The sequence below is a fragment of the Diadema antillarum genome, unplaced genomic scaffold (assembly GCF_040938485.1).
Source record: "Diadema antillarum isolate AM-2024a unplaced genomic scaffold, OU_Dant_1.0 scf00000192, whole genome shotgun sequence".
Lineage (NCBI taxonomy): Eukaryota > Metazoa > Echinodermata > Echinoidea > Diadematoida > Diadematidae > Diadema > Diadema antillarum.
In genome coordinates this window covers 3,587,930-3,608,485 of record NW_027271081.1, presented here as the reverse complement: position 1 = coordinate 3,608,485, position 20,556 = coordinate 3,587,930, and the positions used below count along the sequence as shown (strand labels likewise).

The following is a 20,556-nucleotide window of genomic DNA, read 5'->3' as shown; positions in this document are numbered from 1 at the left end:
CGTTCTTCGTCTCCGAACTTCGCCTTGCAACTAGAGCGGTGCCGAGCATGACTTCAAAGCGTAGTGGAATGCTGGACATCCCATTGTAACGCCTTGAACCCAAATATGTGCTTGCATGAATTACGAAGAGTTGTCTCTCCTTTTCTAACACCTCCCTGCTTCAACCAATCAACATCTACAACTCATTTCCATGATGTCAAACTGTCTATTAGTTAGTTCTCTCTGATGGTACATACAAACAAATCGTTAGCATTTAACAACGGATATAAAGGCAAAGTTTTTCTCTCCTTACATGATTCCAGAATAACAAACATTCATCTACATAGTGCTGCAAATGGAAGACAGTTCTAAAGAATATTTCAAATGTACGAAGTATTGAAATCTGTAGCCATGCACAGGAATACACACTCTTTCTCTTATGTGCCTAGAAAATAAGAGGAGAAAAATAATACATATCAATATTTTGAATTTTGCAAAACACATAAGTGTATATTCTTTTATTCACAGCCACCACACTCACCAGGTTGTCGACAGCCCGCTCCATCCACTGGTGCCGACTGATACTCTCCTGTTTGACGGCTGTCTTGAGGTCGTCGAAGATGGCGTCGTGGTCCTTCTTGGTCTTGCTCTTCTCCACCAGCTTGGAGTACTCTTCCACCAGTGTGTTACTTCCAACCTACAGGGCGGGATGGGGTGGAGGGGAAGGGTAGAGGGAGAAGAATAATACAAGAAAGACCACTAGCATCGCTTTTTGGTTTATCTGGAGGCTGTCAACAACGACCTACATTGTACATGTATGAAAAGAATACTGATGTACTGCAAAAGATACATATTTTAAAGGCAAAAATCCGATTTTGGATGAAAACCAGAAAAATTAGATGATGATTTTGAACAATTTTTAAATCAAAACCATATTTTCTTACATCTGATGTAAAAAAAAGGAAATAAACACACTACATAAAAAAAATAAAAAATACAAGTCGGCAGCTTTGTTTTACCCTTTCTTTTTAAAGACTGACAAAGCAATGATCAGTGAAAGTGTTGATAGAGCTATTACAAGATATAAACTCACATACTGAAAGTGACAACCTCATTATCAAAACTTCCTATCATAATTATTTTTCTTTCATTTTCAATGAATGAATGATTTTAGTTTACTCTTTACAACCTTCATTTCAGAAAATACAGCACTGTAACCTTGTTGGAATAACTGCTTTCCCTTCCTCACTCAAACACTAGAATACTCTTCACCAGACTGTGAATGGATAAAAGGGTACACTGTAAAGACAAGAAGACACTCACCTCAATGCTGGACTTCGACAACAGCTTCTCTGCCCAGTCCCTCAGTGTAATGTCCACTGTTGTGTTGAATGTTCTAGATTGGGAAAGAAAAGAAATACAAACTTTTGGTAGATGCATTTACAGCTGACAGATCTTAAATAGAGATACATCTTTCCAGTTTGTGAGGAATAGTAAACCAAGAGAAAACACACGCAAACAAACTAACAAACACCTGGTTGGAAACAAATTTACAAGAGAAATGGCATCAAAACATCAACATACATGTAATTATGAACCATGAGCGACCAACAGAATAATTGATGCCTAAATAAGGGAAAATGGCTGCTTATTATAGTGATAAATGAACAATTGTTTCTACAACTGAAGTTTTCACTATAACTTCTACTGCAACAACTGGTACTTATGGTAATAAAATGACGGCTACTACTACTACTACTACTACTACTACTACTACTACTTCTACTACTACTACTACTACTGCTGCTACTACTACTACTACTACTACTACTACTACTACTTCTACTACTTCAACTACTTCTACTACTTCTATTGTTAATGATAATACAATTTCCATTGCAATTACAACTCTAGGGTATGAAAATGACAACAAAGCAAACTCATCATGCATCATTGTATTTCTTCTTATCCTCAGCATACACTGGAATCTTCACATGGCAGCAGTTTTGTACTGCAAACACATTTGGGGTCACACAATAATCCTTATTTCTTACTACGCTTTGTTCACTGATGGCAATGTAATCCCCTGGTATGTGTGTGTGTGTGTAGTTGTGCGTTTGTGTGTATTTATTTGCTAGTTTTTTTATTCACACAGATGTCTCACAACTATTTCAGGATGTCTAATGTGGATCATATCATCTATACTATAAATTTGTACACGTATCTTTTCACCATGGCTTCTGTGTGTGATCATTATATCATTTGTCTCTGAGCAATGTCCAACTAGTATCAAATCACATCTAAAATGTTGAGGCAGAGGGGAGGGGAAGGGGAATGTGCTAAAGGAGTGTAGAGTTGCTATGACAAGGTAAAAAGGGGAATTGTAGGGTCAACGAGAAAGAGTTGCTTGTACAGTCCCTAGCTGGCTGTGATTTGATGGAACTGTATACGCCGAACATTTCACGAGGTTTTTATTTTCGCGAATTTCACGAGTCAGGTGCTATTCGCGAAATTAAAGACATGCAAAAATATTGATTCTGATCAAGCTACATGTATGAGTGTGAAGGACGCATATACATTTCTCCATTCGGTCCAGGACTCCACGATTGCGGATTTAACCACTCGCGAATCTGTCGGTAAGTTCCGATTCGCGAAAATTTAGACTTGCGAAATATATGCCATATACAGTAATCTGCATACGTACCCTACATCAGGTGACTGTGAGGCGGGGAGGTAGATCTCTTCAAAGACGTGGGTGGACACACTTTCCCATAGCAGCTTGGATAGCGTCTCTTCCCTGGAGAATGGCACATATTGATAAGACAATATGAGACAAAAACACAAGAACATATCATCAGTTCAAACCCCTTGCAACAGTGCCTGGATATCACATGGTGACCAATGTCTAATGCGCTGTCAGTATTAAAGCCTACATCTCCAAGACCTGTACTGATTCCTATCACACTTCCACACACCTGTAGCCTTACCCTTTAAGGCAACAGAATCTTTTGTTACATGTACGTTTAACACGTAAAGTTAACAGAAAAATTAAATCGTTGGTCTGCTGTCACTCTAATGCTTTTTTTTTGTGGACAAAAACATAATTCTACCTCAGAAATTCACGAAAATGATGTATCAGGCTCACTGTGCTTCTAAAAGATAAGTGACAAACACATAACCCCCAACTGCATACAGTAATGTCTTTTTATTTGAATCATCTTACATAGCTACATGACATCAATGGCACAAGTACAATACAAAGGTTTTCTTTTGCATCACTTGGGTTCTAGAGAACACTCATAAAAAAAAAAAAATGATGGCCAAAAGAAAGGTCATTGACCTACTAGACAATTGCCCTTCTTAGAAAAAACAAAACTAAACAAAACAAAACAAAACAAAACTCACCATTGTTTGGGCTTGACCTCATTTAGGTTCATGACCTCATCCAGCATTTCACTCTTGGCTCTCTCAAACAACTCATCCTGTCAAAGGTCAAGAAATCAAAGCACAATATACACATAACAATAGCATCAAATCCATACATTATTTCAGCAATGCATTCTTGGGATATACAGTGTACATTCCCAGCATGTTATGTATGACGCTCCTTTCTAGAACTTACCTAAAACTTTCCTACATTTAATCACTTATAACTGTCAGCTAACTACCTACTTCTCTGCATTTCATAGACCATTCAGCAAGCCTTTCATGATGCAAATGGCTCTTAGAAGCTTAATTTTGGTGTGCGTTTGAGTGCTCTAGAGCAAACCAAAGCAAACTGATCCAAAGTGTACCGTACTGAACTGTGCCAGATTTGGAGCATTCAAGCACTCTGTTGAGAAAGCCTACCTCATGAGTTATTTTTGTAGCAAAAGGGTCATTCACCTGGCGAGCTTAAATTACTTACAGATGTCCAGGACAAAGAGAATGAACTCTTTGCATTATGACGTATGTGCATGATATTAATATATATTTATTTCATAGGAGAGGATCAAAAACTTGGCAAAAACAACGACAAAAGCCTCCATGAGGAGTGAATGCATTATGTTTGAAATTATCAGCCCCCAGTTTCATCGGAAATACAGGATGTCCTGCAATAAGTATATTGCTAGATTCAATCCACTCACTGCAGCACTTCATATGCATATATGTTTTCTCAACACCTTGGGGATTGTTAAAAGTTCATTTGTGTCTACATTTAAAGCAAAAAGTTGTTTCTGGACAACAATGAGAGATTTGAGATCTCTACTCACCCTGTCCAGTTCTCGTAACCTTGGGAAATTATTCTTCCACTCCGTCTCTAAATTGAATCTGGAGGCTGGTGACAGCAAAACAAAGTAGAGAAACGAACATAGCAAACAAAGTTGTATCATCACCTGCGTCAGAAAAGGCTGGCATTAAACGAAACATCTGTGGTGACTGGGTATATGAGATTCCCACTAGGCGCAGTTCTTGTTTTATCAAAGATATCAGACAACCCAAGCTCAAGAACATCCTTACACTAAACATTGGATGTTCAAACACACAATGTGAGTCAGAGAGACAAACTTTGTGCAGAGCTTATAATAAATAGTAGTGTTCCTCTTCAGCAAAAAAAAAAACAAACAAAACAAAAGAGAGAGAGAGAGAAAAAAAAAAAAAGGAAAGGACAACCCCCCCCCCCCCCCCACCCCACTTAGTGTGTTGATACAGTAATACTGGAACATTTACCCCATCTAAGCTCTGATGCATAAATATCAAGATCATACATAAGTCAGAAAATCAAACATACATAATATGTGAGTGCTCAATTCTGATTGGCTGATACCTCATTTATGCCTGATTACATCATCAGGGCTCTGAAGGAGACTCAGGAATAGCCACTACTTCTCAGTACCTTCCAGTATTGTTCTTGACACACTAAAGATAATGCCTACCATACTCACTGAAGATTTGAATTTATTGTCAACTGACGTATGAACAATGATATGGTGACAGAAGATGACAGAAAACTAACAAAAAGAAACAAAACAAAGAAACTACAAACTAGAATGAAAAAAAAAAAAATTCAAACCTGAAGTGGAGGATATTATTTCATAAGAGAAATGTCAGACTTTGTACCTCTATACACATCTCCTTGTTGCTCCACTGATTCCCGTACCATCCTCCAGAAGCAGTCTGACACGGCAAAGCTCAGATTCTGGGTGTTCAGTTGCGTTGCTTTAAACATTCCTGACCTAAAAGACGGACAATAATGACAACAGGGGATCAACTCAAGGAATATCATTTGCATCGCATATCCAACTCCACGGTTCAATGCGCACCTTTGCATTCAGTGTCTTTAGAATAGGATACAGTGTAGTTAATACCAGTCTGCAACTGGCTCAACTGGCAATAAAACAATACATGGTTGTGTGACAGTGGATCACGTGTTATGTTTTCCCACAGGTAGAACATTCAACAATTATATTATATTGGATGGCTATGAATGGAATACCAAGGAATATTGCACGAGTTAGGGCCAATATTGCACGAATCGAAGATGAGTGCAATATTGACCCTAACGAGTGCAATATTCCATGAATCAAGGCCATCCAATATACATGTAATTATTATCATCTATACAATCAAGCAGAGCAAGCATAAACTAAACAAAATTAGCGGGCTTCTACTCGTCTTTAAAGTTTACTCGGCAGTCACGTCCCAGCACTGAAAAGGGGAAGCCCCTAAAACTGCATATGGGAACAAACAACTACTAGGTGTAAGTAGCAAGATGTTTGCGCACTTGTGAATTGTAACAAAATGATGCGCACTAGTACCAAGCGTTTGCGCATTCAGCAAGCGCTCGCGCATTAGACGAAACAGAATTGAATATTGTGTGATCTTGAACGGCAAGTAACAACGATAGCCTATGGTGAATTAATACGTTGGCCTATGCGTTTCGTTCAATATGCTCTGATATTGAACGGTAAAAATTGAGCGGACTACAATACGCATTTTTAATGCGCCGCTAAAACATCCTATATAGATGATAATCAAGGATAATCTCCAATGGAAGAACATTATCACATGCACACATTTCACTAGATACTAAAGAACAGAACAATGACATATTCAGTGCAATTGAAAGGCATAAGATTTTGTATTCCACACATGCTAAAACTGAGCGAACGATGATTTGAATTGTAATTTTGAACAGCAGTCGAGTGTCATAAGAATGGAATGCCCTACATGAAAGACTACAGAGCTACATGTATGTCCCACATGTTATGGTCTTGGTGATGGTGTGCAAATGGCTTCCACAGAAAATTTGTGTTGATGTGGGAAACATACAGAATTTTAAGACCTCAGGGTTTGACATACGTACTTGTTTGCTGAGATACGTGTAAAGGTGAGTGACCTATACCCTCCATCAATTGCATGACAAACACTTCAGATCAAACATTTTGTATGTTCCCCCCCCCCCTCCACCCATCAGTCACGTCCTACTGTATATAACATTAGTCACATATTAACCCGTTGAGGACGAGTCCCGAGTACACTCGAGCAGGTGTCTATGGGAAATGCGTGTTGTAGCGAAATCAAACCGTCCTCAACGGGTTAAAGTAAATTCTGATAAATTATATGAATCCCCTGTGGGAGGCGGTACCCTGGAGGCAGACTCACCTGAACAATGCTGAATTCCTAAAGAACTGCTCTTCATATTGCTTGATGCTATCTATACTGTCGCTGGTATTACCTGATGAATACAAAATCATACACAGAAGTGAGAGATGCTGGGAGATACTCTATACTTGGTATATATTTCACACTGATTCTATTTTCATGAATTTCAATTTTAGTCAGCTGATATTCAATGAAATATAAATATGCACTATGTCTTTTCCAAGCGGAGAAATCGCTCTTAGACCTTTCTCCTGGAAACAGATAATACTTGTTTCTATTTCTGCCACTGTGGTTCTCAACTGCTACAACAACCACTCTGAAATTGTCATACCATGTACACGCTCAAATTCCTGAAATATTTTACTTGGAAAATATTTGGCATATCGTACAGCATAATGTACAAATATTCACAACCTCTAAATAAAGTGTTTTATTCCATTTTTCATCATTAGCCATTTTCAAGAAATGACATTCATCCTGTCTAAAATGGGTGTCTTAAAATATGAGGCAGTACTTTCGTTGTCAAATATCAGACCGACAGCTACATTGTAGGGCTGGGGGAAAAAGTAAAAAGGGAACTGTTGACAATTTCATCACAGGGAATCGGAATACCACCTACTGCAGTAGCATGAGTGCACATGGTATCGATTCAAACAACATTCATGTAGATCAACAACACACAATGTAAACAATGATGTTATACCATGAATACAGATTATGATTTTGCCTGTACATTGCATAAAGCTTTCACTTCCCATCACTTGATTTGCTTTTAACATACAGTGAAAATGTTTAGTTTGCTCAGTGATATGATCACATTTTACGACATGACCAAAATTTATATCGCATGTCTTTCAGACTACCATCTTGCACAGTTCTTCCCCTCATTTCCACAAAACCTTCCCCAAAACTTTAATTCAAAGTCACTTTATGATAAAGGATGTCTGACCTTTGCCTGTGACGACTGCAAAGTAGCCCAGGGCCTTCATGGGGAAGAGACGTCCCTCCAAAATTTGCTTTATCTGCATAGAAAGGGAAGGATGAGTGAGAAAGGAAGATATCATAGTTACATTGCCTGAGACACAGCACAATGATTTATCAGCTACATGACCACGGCAGGTTTAAATCTGTTAACACCCCTCTGCTTTGCATCAGACACATTATGCTGAAAATGCCAACCCATCTTAAACATGACTCATTTCAAATCTATACAGTGTGGGTAAAATATCAATCAAATAATGAGAGTCAGGGTGTAAATCCATCCAGATATTACACATATATTTAGCATAACACTATTGAACAGGAAAAGGAGACAAAAAAATCACTTAAGCTCACCTACAGAGATTAAAAAGCAAATATAGAGTAGATGTTCAGTGTGGTAGAGTGAATAAGACTCTTGTCTTTAACCCGTTGAGGATGAGTCCCGAGTATACTAGGGCAGGCCTCTGTGGAAAATGTGTGTTGTAGCAAAATCAGTCCCTCCTCTACGGGTGAAAACAGAGGTCCTGAGTTCAAGTCCTGCTTACTGCTTACGTCCTTGGACGAGAATTTTTTATCCACAAAGTCCCCCTCAACCCAGGTGCATAAAATGGGTACCTGGCAGCGCTGGGGTGATAACAATGGCAGGGTCCTCTGGTTGAGCAGTGCTCTACACTAAAGAGGATCTCGAGGTAAATAAGACGATATCATTATTGTCTTTCTAATATTCACTTGAACAGGTGAGTCAGTCAGTCAGTTGACATACACTTTGTAGGTGTGAAACTCACCCTGTTTGTGTTAGTGGTGTTCTTCTCCGCCAAGTCCACTTTGGTGAGAACGAAGATGGTACGCTTGCCCGAGGGGTCGATGTCACTCACGAGATCGGTCACTATGCTACGCTCAGCATCTACGGCTCCATCTGAGAATGAGATGTCAGGCGAAAGTCAAATACTGTAAAAGCCATTATATTTCACAGAGTTTTTATTTTCATGAATTTTGCAAGTCGCGTGCTGTTTGTGAATTTTACAAGACATGGAAATACCAACTCTGATCCCGGCTGAACTGTGTACAAGCGAACATTTCTCCATTCACAACTGTACGCCATGATTGTGACTGTAACCACTTGTGAACTTGTCAGGAAGTCCTGATTCACGAAAAGTGAGAATCCCTAGATATACATGTATGGCATAATACAGTATAAAGATAGAGGTACAAATATGTAGGGGAGAAACAATAGACATATTAGGTGTCATGTTGCCCCATTGGAAACAGATTACTCAGCCACTATCAGATTGTACGTAAGACAGCATTTCTCGTGGACAGAATTAAATGTGGCTGCATAAAGCAGATGGACGGTTCACTAAAAAGAGGCATTATGTGTTGTGTACGTAGGTGTGCATGTGCGAAAGATAGAAAGATTTGCCACCATAGAATAGATGTACATCAAAGTCATATATGTAAAGAGTATTACAAAAAAAAAAAACAAATTTAAGGCAAGTTGCCTGAGAAGCAAGATATTTTAATATTTGTTTTAGAAATTGAACATATTGAGCTGATCATTTCTGGTCTGAATTACAGTGCTTCAGAAAATTTTGAAATAAACAAGTTGTCCATTCTCTGGTGCACATTATCATGGTGTTTAAGACTGACCTGCTGTGTTTAAATTTCATATCAGACCTCATACAAGCCTGACTTCAACGAAACTTTGGATCTGATTTCTCTACAATATATTTGAAATTAACACCTTTCTCAAATCCACTTATAGTACATTGTAGGTTGGCAACTATCAATAAATAGGAAATTGTCAAACTCAGAAACTTTTTGTTCAGTTACTTTCAATGATAGTCTTTAATGAAAATTATGCACATTAAAGTGACTGAAAGTTGCACTCACCTTGTATACACAGAATGATGGCATTTGGGTTGGACATGTACGACTTGCTCAGTTTTTGGATCGCCGTCTTCGTGTCTGAGGCCATGCCTGTTGTAACAGTCTGTTTGACAAGACAAGGTCCAAATAATTTCACAAATGAGAGGAGATAAATCAACAGGTTAATTCCATCTCTTTCTAAAGATGTAGGACCATCATTTTGAAATAAATTTTTACTACTGAAAAAATACAATTGCAGAGTTACGGAGTGATATACAATAGCTACGTTCAGACGACAAGCCTTAACCTCGAGGTTAGGAAACCTCGAGGTTAAGCTTGTAGTTAGGGACAGTGAAGACGCACTCGTAGTAACCTTGAGGTAAGCTCGATGTTAAGAGCCACGAGAAATCCTATGGTTAGCACTCTAACCTCGAGCCGCGGGGGGTCCCCACTCATAGTTAAAGCACCGTGTGGACACAAAAATCAACGCACTCAATGGGGCAGGAATTTAACCACGAGGTTAAGATTCGTCGTGTGGACGCACGTCGAAGTTAGGGGGCAAGAGCCTAACCTCGAGGTTAGGGCTTGTCGTCTGAACGTAACTAATAAAAGCAGCAAACATGCCTTCATCCCTAATGCAAGAGTTTAAATATCAAATTGAACTTTCAAATAGAAACAGAAAATTGGCAAAAATGTACATATATATATAACAATATTGATTTAAAAAAAAAGTACATAATTTAAATTTCATTAATCCATCCTAGTCACATGCCAGTATGTCTTGCACATAATATTCTGAATTAGCTTTGTAAACAATGCAACCAGAAAACTTTTTGTTTGATTGTTTGTTTGTTTGTTTTTTGATGGGGAGTACGTATCTTTCATGTTGTAACTACTTTTCCTGTCAATAGTCTAGACTATTTAATAACATTGCCAATTTGAGGACTTACACTGATCATGCCTGGAAGGTCCACAAGCACCATTCTCTGAATACCAGGCCCTCGGACACTCAGGGATATCACCTGGGGATTGGGGAGAGAAAATCAAGGGAAAGGAGCAGATCAGTAACACTTTAACCCAGATAATTATAATAAGCAACATAATAATTTATTTAAGAAGCAGTATAAAAGACATCTTTTATCTTTTTATTAAGATTGCATTGATGTATCTAATAATTCTTTCTATGTTCATATCGTTTTTTGTTTTTTGTTTTTTGTTTTTTGGTTTTTTTTGGGTTTTTTTGTGTCTGATGTTATTTTGTGCATCTTCTGTATAAAACTGATTTATGATTTTTGAAAACAACTTTGATTCCAATTCTACACGATTTGTAACAACGGTGTATGCGCGCCTACAGGCCTTATTGGCTTTTTATGTGTACACCATTTTCCATTTTACTTGTTGCCTTTTGTATTCTGGAACAATTCATGACTGTAATTCTGATGTTGTTGTTGTGGTTTCTTTTACATGTCATTGTTGTTTATGTTCATCTGTAACACCGAATGCTTCATGTTGTTTTTATTGTGATTGAAATGGAAATAAACGAATTGAATTAAATTGAACTTTGTACACACAATATGCTCTCATTTACACAAAAATTCGACAGCATCCTAGCCCTTTCTTCCATCTTCATAATTTCCAAGTCTTTGGCTTTTATTTTTGCTGTTTGCTTGACATACAAATGTAACTCTTCCACTCACAAATTCACATTTTACATTTTACTGGGAAATGGATTCATTCTGTCAGTCTTGTACATTTCTTTACATCTTTGATTTTTGATGCACGGTTGTATAATCTGTACACTTGTAGCAAAATTTTAAAATGCATTTCTTGCAAAGTGAATAAGAACCATATGTCCTCATTTATAAGACACATCCAAGTTTATTACCTCCGCCAAGGGAGGAGGTTATGTTTTCGTTACCGTTGGTTTGTTCGTTCATTCGTTCGTTTGTTTGTCTGTGCGCAAAATAACTCAAAAAGTATTGAACGGATTGGGATGAAACTTGCAGGAAAGGTTGAGAATGACACAAGTACCAAACGATTAACTTTTGGTAATGATCCAAGAATTTTTAGGGAATTTATGAAGGATTTTTGATATTTTGGCAGGTTGGGTCAATGAATTTGGGAGTTCAGGCTGGGCATATTTGAGGTTTGCATGCACGTACTAAAGTGCGTGCCCTAGTTTCTGCTAGGGCGAGGGGCGTCGCGCATCTGAGGGTTTATGACGTAACAAAGGCTTCTATATTGGGGATCTCGGGCAATTTTTCAGTGGGTGGAAATCACTGATCTCCTATGGAAGAGCAAGATCATCGATGGAAAGTAACTGCTTGGCGGAGGTTTGCGCTCTCGCAGTGCTTTTCTAGTTTGAACATTTTTTGTGCACCTTAGCTTGTCTGTCTTCTCTTTCAGAGCATATCCAATATCTACTGTATCAGAAATGTCACTTTTTCCAATAGATTGCTGTACTACTGAATTTGCCAATCACTGCATTATAACCATACTGTTTATGGGACAAGACATATGGTTTATTCTAATCCAGACTTACAATGAAGGAATAAATTTGTAATCTACGGTATCATTCTCATAGTTCCAGGAAGAAAACCATAAGAAATAAAAAGGAAGAGAACCACAAGAACAATAAATGCACGAAAATGAAATGAAGATCACAGAAAATGGTATTTACCTCCATACTGATGGTCTCTCCCTCTTTAACACTCTCCTTCATTCGCGTCTCTATCTCTTGTCGGAGAGACTTCAGCTGAAATAAAATAATAAAGTCTTTTGGTTAGATGAGAAAGAGATTCATAATGTAACATATGGCACGAACAGTCGTTCCTTGTGAAGCATATTAAACTTCTCCTTTTTTTTTTGGGGGGGGGGAGGGGAACATATTCACAGGTTCTTGAATTCACGCTGCACGATTATCAACACATTTAAAATGTGCAGAGAATATTGTGAAGATCCCAACCCTAACCCTAACCCTAACCCTAACCCTAACCCTAACCCTAACCCTAACCCTAACCCAAGGGCGGTGAGTTAGCTCAGTCGGTAGCGCGTCTGCCTCACGATCCTAAGGGCCCGGGTTCGAACCCGAGTCTCGACTGAGCAATGTTGTGTGTAAGCATACCGTTCCCTCTAGCAAGAGGCAAAACACTCTGTCCCTCGGATAGGACATAAAATGGAGGTCCCGTGTATGAGAGAGTAACAACTCATGCACGTAAAAGATCCCGCTTCATTCATTCATCACAAAGAGCAGGGTGTTTAACCTGGTGAAGTGGTCCCACCTCACATCCAACTGGACCCCATAGAAGACCAGCTTTCGAATAACGTAGCTGAATATGGGCTATCCAGCCATCTTCTCAGATGGAAAATGAACAAATAAACAAGATACTTTCATATGTTTCAGAATTCACGTTAGCCAAAAGTAGCACGAAATGCGTGAAAATCAATGCACCGCGAGAATTTGTGCGATTACAGATTCCTGCAGTGCTGTCATATGACATGGACACTCACCTCGGATTCCTTTGTGAGGTCAAATTCTCTGCCGCTGTCCTTGAACTGGGCCACATGGTTTGGCCCCTCGCTCAGGGTCACCTTGACCGGGGCTCTGGTCATCATCTGGCCAGCACCCCTAAAGCAGAGGAGGATTCAAAGAGTGGCCAAGGCTTCCTGCTTCAATATTTAAACTGTGATCCGTACAAACATGCATGGGAATTTTCATTGTAGTGCATAATTTTTGGTGTGATTGTGTAATAAAAAGTAACTCAGATGTATACAGGTGTTTCTCACTATACATCATAGTGATTGTCTATGTAGATCTGCAGATATATGTCAATGCATTCATTTATTTGTCTATTATTATATCTTTCTCTCTTTCTCTTTCTCTCGTTCTTTCAATACACACTCATTTTTATCGATATTCCATCCACTGGCCACCTACTGTATACGCCATATATAGCGAGTCTAAATTTTCGTGAATCGGGACTTCCTGATGATTTTGTGTGTTGTTAAATTCACAATTGTGGAGTACAGTATTGAAAATGTATACGTGCACTTCACATACATATCGGGATCAGAGTCCATATTTTCGCATTTCTTTAGATTTGCGAATAACACCCGACTCACAAAATTTGTGAAAATAAAAACCATGTGAAATATTCAGCGTATACAGTATTCATCCACCAATTCATCAACATCGCTTTTCTACCACCCTCCAAGTGAATTCCTTATAGATGATACACACTTTGATGTCACAATTTGCCTAACATATGACACCACAACACTGGGAATAGTTGGCTCAAGAAAAACAGATATTAAGTAATTGCACTGTTAGAAGCATCTAATCTTATAGAATAAGAAATACCACCAAACAGTCTATGATTGCTAGGATTGCTCACCTGGGGAATATCCTCGCCTGGGCAATCATTTCCAATACACTTGTTTTTCCAGCACTCTGGTCACCAACAACCACCACCTGCACAAAAGCAACAATCATAAAGAAACATTTCAAAATTTTCAAAGTTTTAATTCTGTAAATTAACACCTGATCAAAGTGCAACCACAGACAAAGTAACAAAAGGAAGTTGAAAATGGAAAAAGTCTGGGTGTGGCACACGCTGACGCTGATGCCGACGCCGAACACTGGACGATCAATGATCACAGTGGCTCGCTTTTGCTGAAAAAGCCAGATGCGAGACCAACACATCAGCTTATCATATCTTTTTTTGTTTGTTTGTTTTTTTTCCGTGTGGTTTTGGGCTTTAACAAATCAATGAATACACCTCAAGAGTTTTGAGGGCTCTTGCAGTACATGTCAAGTAACTCGATACACATGAAATTTTGAAATGTGAAATATAAACATGCCTCCTAGTTCTTTGAGCAAAAAAAAAAAAAGAGAGAAAACATATGAACAACTACACTCGCAGGGAACTGTGTACGAGGAGTGTGTTTTATCTAACAACATGGGTGAGTTGTACACCGTTTATTATTCCTCTTTGGAAAGGCAGTGTGAAAGATATTTGATTTAAAACATTCCTCTGCCTATTAACAAAATAGGTGATTAAAACAAATACGGCTTTTTGTAGAAAATACAGATTGACCTAAATGAAAAAAAAAGAAAAGAACAAGCTTTATACCGTTGATCTTCATAAAGAAGATGGCGGTGATCATCACGCCATCCAACAACACACTCTTGAATCCAAGAGTCCATGCGCCTTTTAAAAGAATGGAACCCTTCTCAACACCCACTGGTGCCAGTGTGTGAGATATCTGTTGTGATGCCCTGATCTTAGCTTGCATACTTACTCGTGGAAGGTGATCTTGCATCTTGTACGTTGTGTCGAAGTCTGATAGCTCATCTAGGACTTCTGAGTACATGTCGATCAGGGATTTCTGGGAGGGAAACAGCAAAATGGGGCATAATATACCATATACACCAGTCGTTTTGAGTAACTACAACATTAACGTGCCATTATGAGTTTGTTAAATAAGAGTCAAGATATATTATTGGTCATCTGGGAGTAAAAACATACACGTGTACCATCATAAAAAATGTGACTTAAAATGCCACATATAGGAAAATCTTACTTCTTTGCATAAAACCTAGTCACAAGTGCAGCATATAAATGCTACAGAATACCTAAAGCACATTGACTATCTTTATAGTACCCCTCAACTTGCCAGGCCAATGTATACTCACACTCGGTGGCAGGCCTAGAATAGGTAATAATTGTGACTCATCACTTCTGGAACAACATTTTATTACCAGTCATAAAACTGATGTTTTTAATACCACACAAATGCAGAAACAACAGAGTCTGGAAGGCTACTTGGTAATCAAAATTTATGGACATTTTCCCTATCACAACCTCTTAATCTTGTGTCACCTGTTTCTACCAAACATATTCAGCTGCAGCTCCGAATGGGTCTGTGGCCACTATAGACAGGTTTTAATAAAGTCTGCCACAGAAGGCAAAATTGGTAGCCGCTGGCTGTGTTAGACAGGTGGCTGCTATACACAGGGTCTATAACAGGGTTTTTCTCTTGGGGTGCATTTTTCAGTGGTCGCATACGGCAGGTGGCCGCTATGGACAGGTGGTCGCTAAAGGCAGGTTTAACTGTACATATCCATGAGACACATCTTTCTGACCTTTCTCTATTCTGAGCTGCACCAGATTAGAATGAAGAGACTTATAGATTTAAAAAAAAAATCACCAAATAAGTCCGCCTTTCTCACCTTTTCCTTCCTACCAAGTGCATTCTTGTCTCCCTTGAGTAGCAGGGACTTCTTGAGGCGCTTGTTCTCTTTCTCCAGCCTGTCGATTTCTCGCTGGTATCGCAGCTGGCAGAGATAATCAACAAAGTAAATCAAACCAGAAATCAGCACCATGTACGGTACATGTTTGAAAAATGTTAAGAAACACAATCACATACATGTATAGTGGCAAGATGCACAATGTAATTACAATGTCTGGCAATGCAGCCAAATTGGATCATCAAATGGGAAAGCTGCAAGTATCAATGAAGGTGAGTTATGCCCCCACCTGCATTATTGCTTGGTGAGAGAATTTAGGCAAATAAAGAGAATACAATGACTGCGTCTCATATACAATTTTACCTGTCGTGTGCTAAAAAAGTTTCATTGAGACTGCTCAAAAACTGGGTAAGCACTTTGCTCTGCTCCTACATTTGGGACTTATTGTGTGTGTGTGTTTGTGTGTGTGTGGGGGGGGGAGGGAGGATAATAGTATACCCATGTTTTAACTGTAAGATATCTCGTATTCAAATATTTTGATTTTCTGAAAATGAACTGAAGTCCTAAAAGATTTTGCAACACTGTCAAGAGCACAAACATAGGTGTCACATGTTATATTTGAAGACAAATACAGAGACAAGTTCAAAGCAGAAAGTCATACAGGTATATAAAATGTGTGTCAATGTAGGAATGACTCTATTATACCACTTCAGTCGGGTACTACAAATTAAGTAGTAAAAGATTATGTTACAGGATAATTTTTCAAACAGTTAGCATATTCAACATAAAGACCCTCTAGCAGTTCCCCCCCCAAAAAAAAAAAAAAATATAAAAAAATAAAAATGAAAAAAAAAAAATCACTAAGACATTCATTTTAATACAGTTGTTTGTAAACATGTACAATGTACACAGGCTTTACACAAAAATCTGATACCCAATACACATTTGGTTAAGCAAACGAACAGGTTCAATTGAATTCATAAGCTAGCGTTCCACTGTATACTGGTACCTCAGTTGAAATATTGTATACGAGCCTGTCCATTACATTTCAAGGTACCTGCATATATTTCAATGGTGATAGACTTTTATTATTATCACTATCTCCTTGAAAGAGGCCAAGATGAAACATGTACATTTAGACTGCCTCAAGCAGGACTTTTACCTTACATATCAACTGCTGTAGCACTGTCATCAGAAATTAAAACATTGGACATCACTGCAATATGCAACATGTCAATCTACAGTATGTTCTAATACAAGAAACTACTTGATATGATTATGTGAACACAGTTTAAACTCATTTGTTCCTTGTCTACATTGTGATAATGTATGTAGAAAGTGTACCCCCCCCCCCTTAAAAATAAAAGCATGCACGTACACATTAGACAACCATTACTACAATGAATATTTCACTCTTTTTCCAGTTACCTGTGCCTCAAGAAATTCCTCCTTTATCCTTTCCATTTCATCTCTTTCCTGTTGACTTTGCTGAGGAAATAAGAAAAGGGGAATAAAGACAACATACAAGTATTCATAATTATTCTTGAATTTTCTGTCAATTTTGCATTTCAATTAACTCTTCATTATTATGATATTCTCTAAACGTCATTCTTACATTTATCAGTAAAAACGAGATACCATTTTCCTTAATTCAAAATAATACGTAGGTAAAAAATTGCTCACTTTGCCTGAAGATGATTGTCCCTGGGCCTCTTCTGACTTTAGCTGTGACACCATGACACCTCTCTTGGAATTCGTTGCTGGATGGATACAAAGCAGAAGAGAAAGAACACCCATCTCTAGTTTTCCCAATGCTCAACAGTTAACACATGAAATATATGAAGAGTTTGTTTGCAAAATCTGATAAGTCCATATTTGCCGAATGGAGATATCTGCGATTAAAGGTCAAGAAAAATAAAGAGTATAATAAGAAAATTTTTGCTTCTTTTGACCATAACTTCAAAAATGTACATTTATACATGTATGTAGTGACCAATATATCATTTAAAAGGTGTTATCTAGTACCGGTACTTTATGACAGACACCATACTTTAAAATCTTAAAAAATGGACTTATTGGTTTTTGCGAACAAACTCTTCATTATGTTGATACTGAGCTCTTCCCAATGTGTCTGTCTGTATAATACTATGTATGTCTCTGTTTGTATAATTCTCTGTTTATCTCTTTCTATCTATCTATGTGTAGTATAGTACCATTCTCTTTCTTTTGCACTTGTCCTTCAGCAACAAGCATGAAAGTGACCTACTGGTAATTCTCAATATCAAGAACATCCATAATTCACTGTGCATGCAAAACATACCATCACAAGAGCAAACAAAGTGAACCAGCATGCAGGCAAACGTGCAGCAAACAGCAAACATGTTAGTTTTGTGAAACAACTCAATAAAACAATGCGCCACTGAGCTATTACAGTTTGACAGTATTTTCCTGTTTTCAGGTGTGCACAAACCAGTTTATGTTTAATTATGTCATGAAGTATATTTCTAAAGTATCTGGAAGAGTTCTGGTTTTTTTAAATACTTTTTTTTCTATGTATTGTTTGGAATTCAGGTACAAAACCTGTTTTCTGACAGTCGGGATAATTGGTATCAACCTAGCACTGTTAGATTGTACAATTACATGGTGCGTATGTGAACGAGGATCTCATTGCTTGTTACACAGTTTTTGAGATCAATTATTGACATAATCTGCCACATTCATCTTGCCCCTACATGAACATCAGATGACAATTTAGACTGAGAAGAGAGAAGGTTTTGCAAAAATTTTGCATGGTGATGAAAATTTCAAAGACAAGAGCATTGAAATGATTTTTTTTTTCCACAAAATTTGACATACCTACTAATTTGCATGCTGGAATTAATTGAAAACAGCACTCTGATAGGACTGAAGTTGAGGTGTCTACAGTAAATTAAATCTAAACCTAACTGTTAAAAAAATCCTCTTCCAACAGAAAGAGGTATCTAAGAAATGTATGGATTGCATTACTCAGTGCACAAGAAATTAGCAAGCTACGGGTTAAATCTACAGTGTAGCTCATTTCCCAGACACTTCTTTGTGTGGTACGATGGACAAAAAATACACACCTTCCCATAGAAAGTTGGAAAGAGCTAAGGAACCACCCTCACCTAGCCCATGAATTTGGGGGTTGGGACCTGCAAGAGGGAAAGTATCAAACGAGAACAAAACACAAAAAAACAAATAATACGGAATAAGAGAAAATTAATGACTCTAATAGATACATAATGATATTTATGCACATGTGAAATGAGATTTTCCCATGTGGCTGAAGATTAAGTAGTGACCAGCAAAATTGTAGGCCCCACACCAACTGTATCTTTTTTCCTCTTTTTGAACATACAGTGTAGCTGGGAGCACGACAATCCTGTAACGAGAGGAGGAATTCTACATTTTTATAAAGACAAAAAGTCCAGGAGCAACAGTAGCAATGGCTGGTTTCTGTTGCTAAATATTCAGGGATTCAATTTGGATTTGTTTGTTCTTTGCATGTACATTGGGTAAAGCTATGATATGAAGGGTTTTTTTTCTTTGAAATTAACCATAAAGATGCAAAACAAATGACCACATGTTGTGATCAATCAAACTGGCTACATTTCTAGATAGAACTGCTACAGTAGAGGTGAAAAGTAATAACGGAATTAACATACATTTATGTCTTTTTTCCCCATCTTCTCAAATAGTAGCCCCCCCCCCCCAAGCTCTACACTATCGAATGAATGTCAAACCTTCACTGTTTTATTCAAATCTATTGCATACAGTGAATACATGTACAACTGTACAACTGCATGCAGTCTCACAATAATAGCATACATGTAGTTAGAGTAAATCAATGCACAAAATTTACACTGTTGGTGTGCATGTTTGAGGAGTATTGAAGTCAAAATAAAACATTGTGAAGGAATGATTATACACGTTACTACACATAAAAGCAAGTATCACTCATGAAACGTTGTTGTTGTTTATATCATTGTTTCATGAAAACAACGGAAACTTTATAATCTAACATTACTTTCTTATCTTTATAATGATGTAGGTCTGGAAATGCCACCACTCTTCTTCAATCAATCTATACTTTGACAACACTATGTTTGTTTGTTATGATATTAACTTGGATATATTATGAAACTGAACTCTAATGTGCTACAAACTGCATGCTTTGTGCTGAGATGCTCATCTCGAAGTGACCATTTAAGTGAGAAATGACAATGAACCTTTATCAAGCTGCAAGCATTATGACTTCTCACATGCCAAAGTGTGTAAAATAAAACGAGGTGCTTCAACCAAACACTAAACCAGCATAATGCCAAAAATTCTATCCCTTCAACAAAATGGGCAGTGCACATACGTGTAGTGTCAAGATGATTGTCCAAACCAATGTGCATGAATATAGCATTCTGGTGTACAAATATTTAAAGAGTGAATGCATTGGCAGTCACAACACATGCAGGTTAAAGGACAAGTCCACCTTCATATACATAAGGATTGAGAGAATGCAGCAATATTAGTAGAACACATTAGTGAAAGTTTGAAAATTGGACAATCCGTTCAAAAGTTACGAATATTTTAAGTATCTGCGCAGTCACTGCTGGAAGAGAAGACTACTACAGTGTATGATGTCACATGCGTACAACTATATAAGGGAAATAAAAAGAGAATTTCACAAAACTTTACTTTTTGAATAAAGAGCACATTTCTTCGACATGCTACTGACATATGTTAAGGGAGTTATTATTCCCCCTGCCTTCTGAAAGAGAGAAGTCGAGTGTTCTTTTGTTATGCGAGAAAAATGGAAATGT

At 37.8% G+C, this 20,556-nt stretch overlaps 1 protein-coding gene across 1 annotated transcript in view; it reads right to left on the bottom strand.

Moving 5' to 3' along the window:
- LOC139723486 (dynamin-like GTPase OPA1, mitochondrial) overlaps nucleotides 1-20,556 on the bottom strand; it is a 177,872-nt gene that overhangs the window by 151,840 nt on the left and 5,476 nt on the right. Inside the window, exons 4-22 of the mRNA XM_071634728.1 lie at nucleotides 18,826-18,894; nucleotides 17,405-17,481; nucleotides 17,150-17,209; nucleotides 15,704-15,808; nucleotides 14,773-14,859; nucleotides 13,866-13,942; nucleotides 12,982-13,099; nucleotides 12,152-12,226; nucleotides 10,422-10,493; nucleotides 9,496-9,595; nucleotides 8,391-8,521; nucleotides 7,574-7,646; nucleotides 6,625-6,697; nucleotides 5,080-5,195; nucleotides 4,233-4,297; nucleotides 3,385-3,461; nucleotides 2,684-2,776; nucleotides 1,303-1,375; nucleotides 521-676 (exon numbers count right to left, since the gene is read on the bottom strand). Coding sequence (XP_071490829.1) covers nucleotides 521-676; nucleotides 1,303-1,375; nucleotides 2,684-2,776; nucleotides 3,385-3,461; nucleotides 4,233-4,297; nucleotides 5,080-5,195; nucleotides 6,625-6,697; nucleotides 7,574-7,646; nucleotides 8,391-8,521; nucleotides 9,496-9,595; nucleotides 10,422-10,493; nucleotides 12,152-12,226; nucleotides 12,982-13,099; nucleotides 13,866-13,942; nucleotides 14,773-14,859; nucleotides 15,704-15,808; nucleotides 17,150-17,209; nucleotides 17,405-17,481; nucleotides 18,826-18,894 — 1,697 coding nt within the window. The remainder of the gene's footprint in view (nucleotides 1-520; nucleotides 677-1,302; nucleotides 1,376-2,683; nucleotides 2,777-3,384; nucleotides 3,462-4,232; nucleotides 4,298-5,079; nucleotides 5,196-6,624; nucleotides 6,698-7,573; nucleotides 7,647-8,390; nucleotides 8,522-9,495; nucleotides 9,596-10,421; nucleotides 10,494-12,151; nucleotides 12,227-12,981; nucleotides 13,100-13,865; nucleotides 13,943-14,772; nucleotides 14,860-15,703; nucleotides 15,809-17,149; nucleotides 17,210-17,404; nucleotides 17,482-18,825; nucleotides 18,895-20,556) is intronic.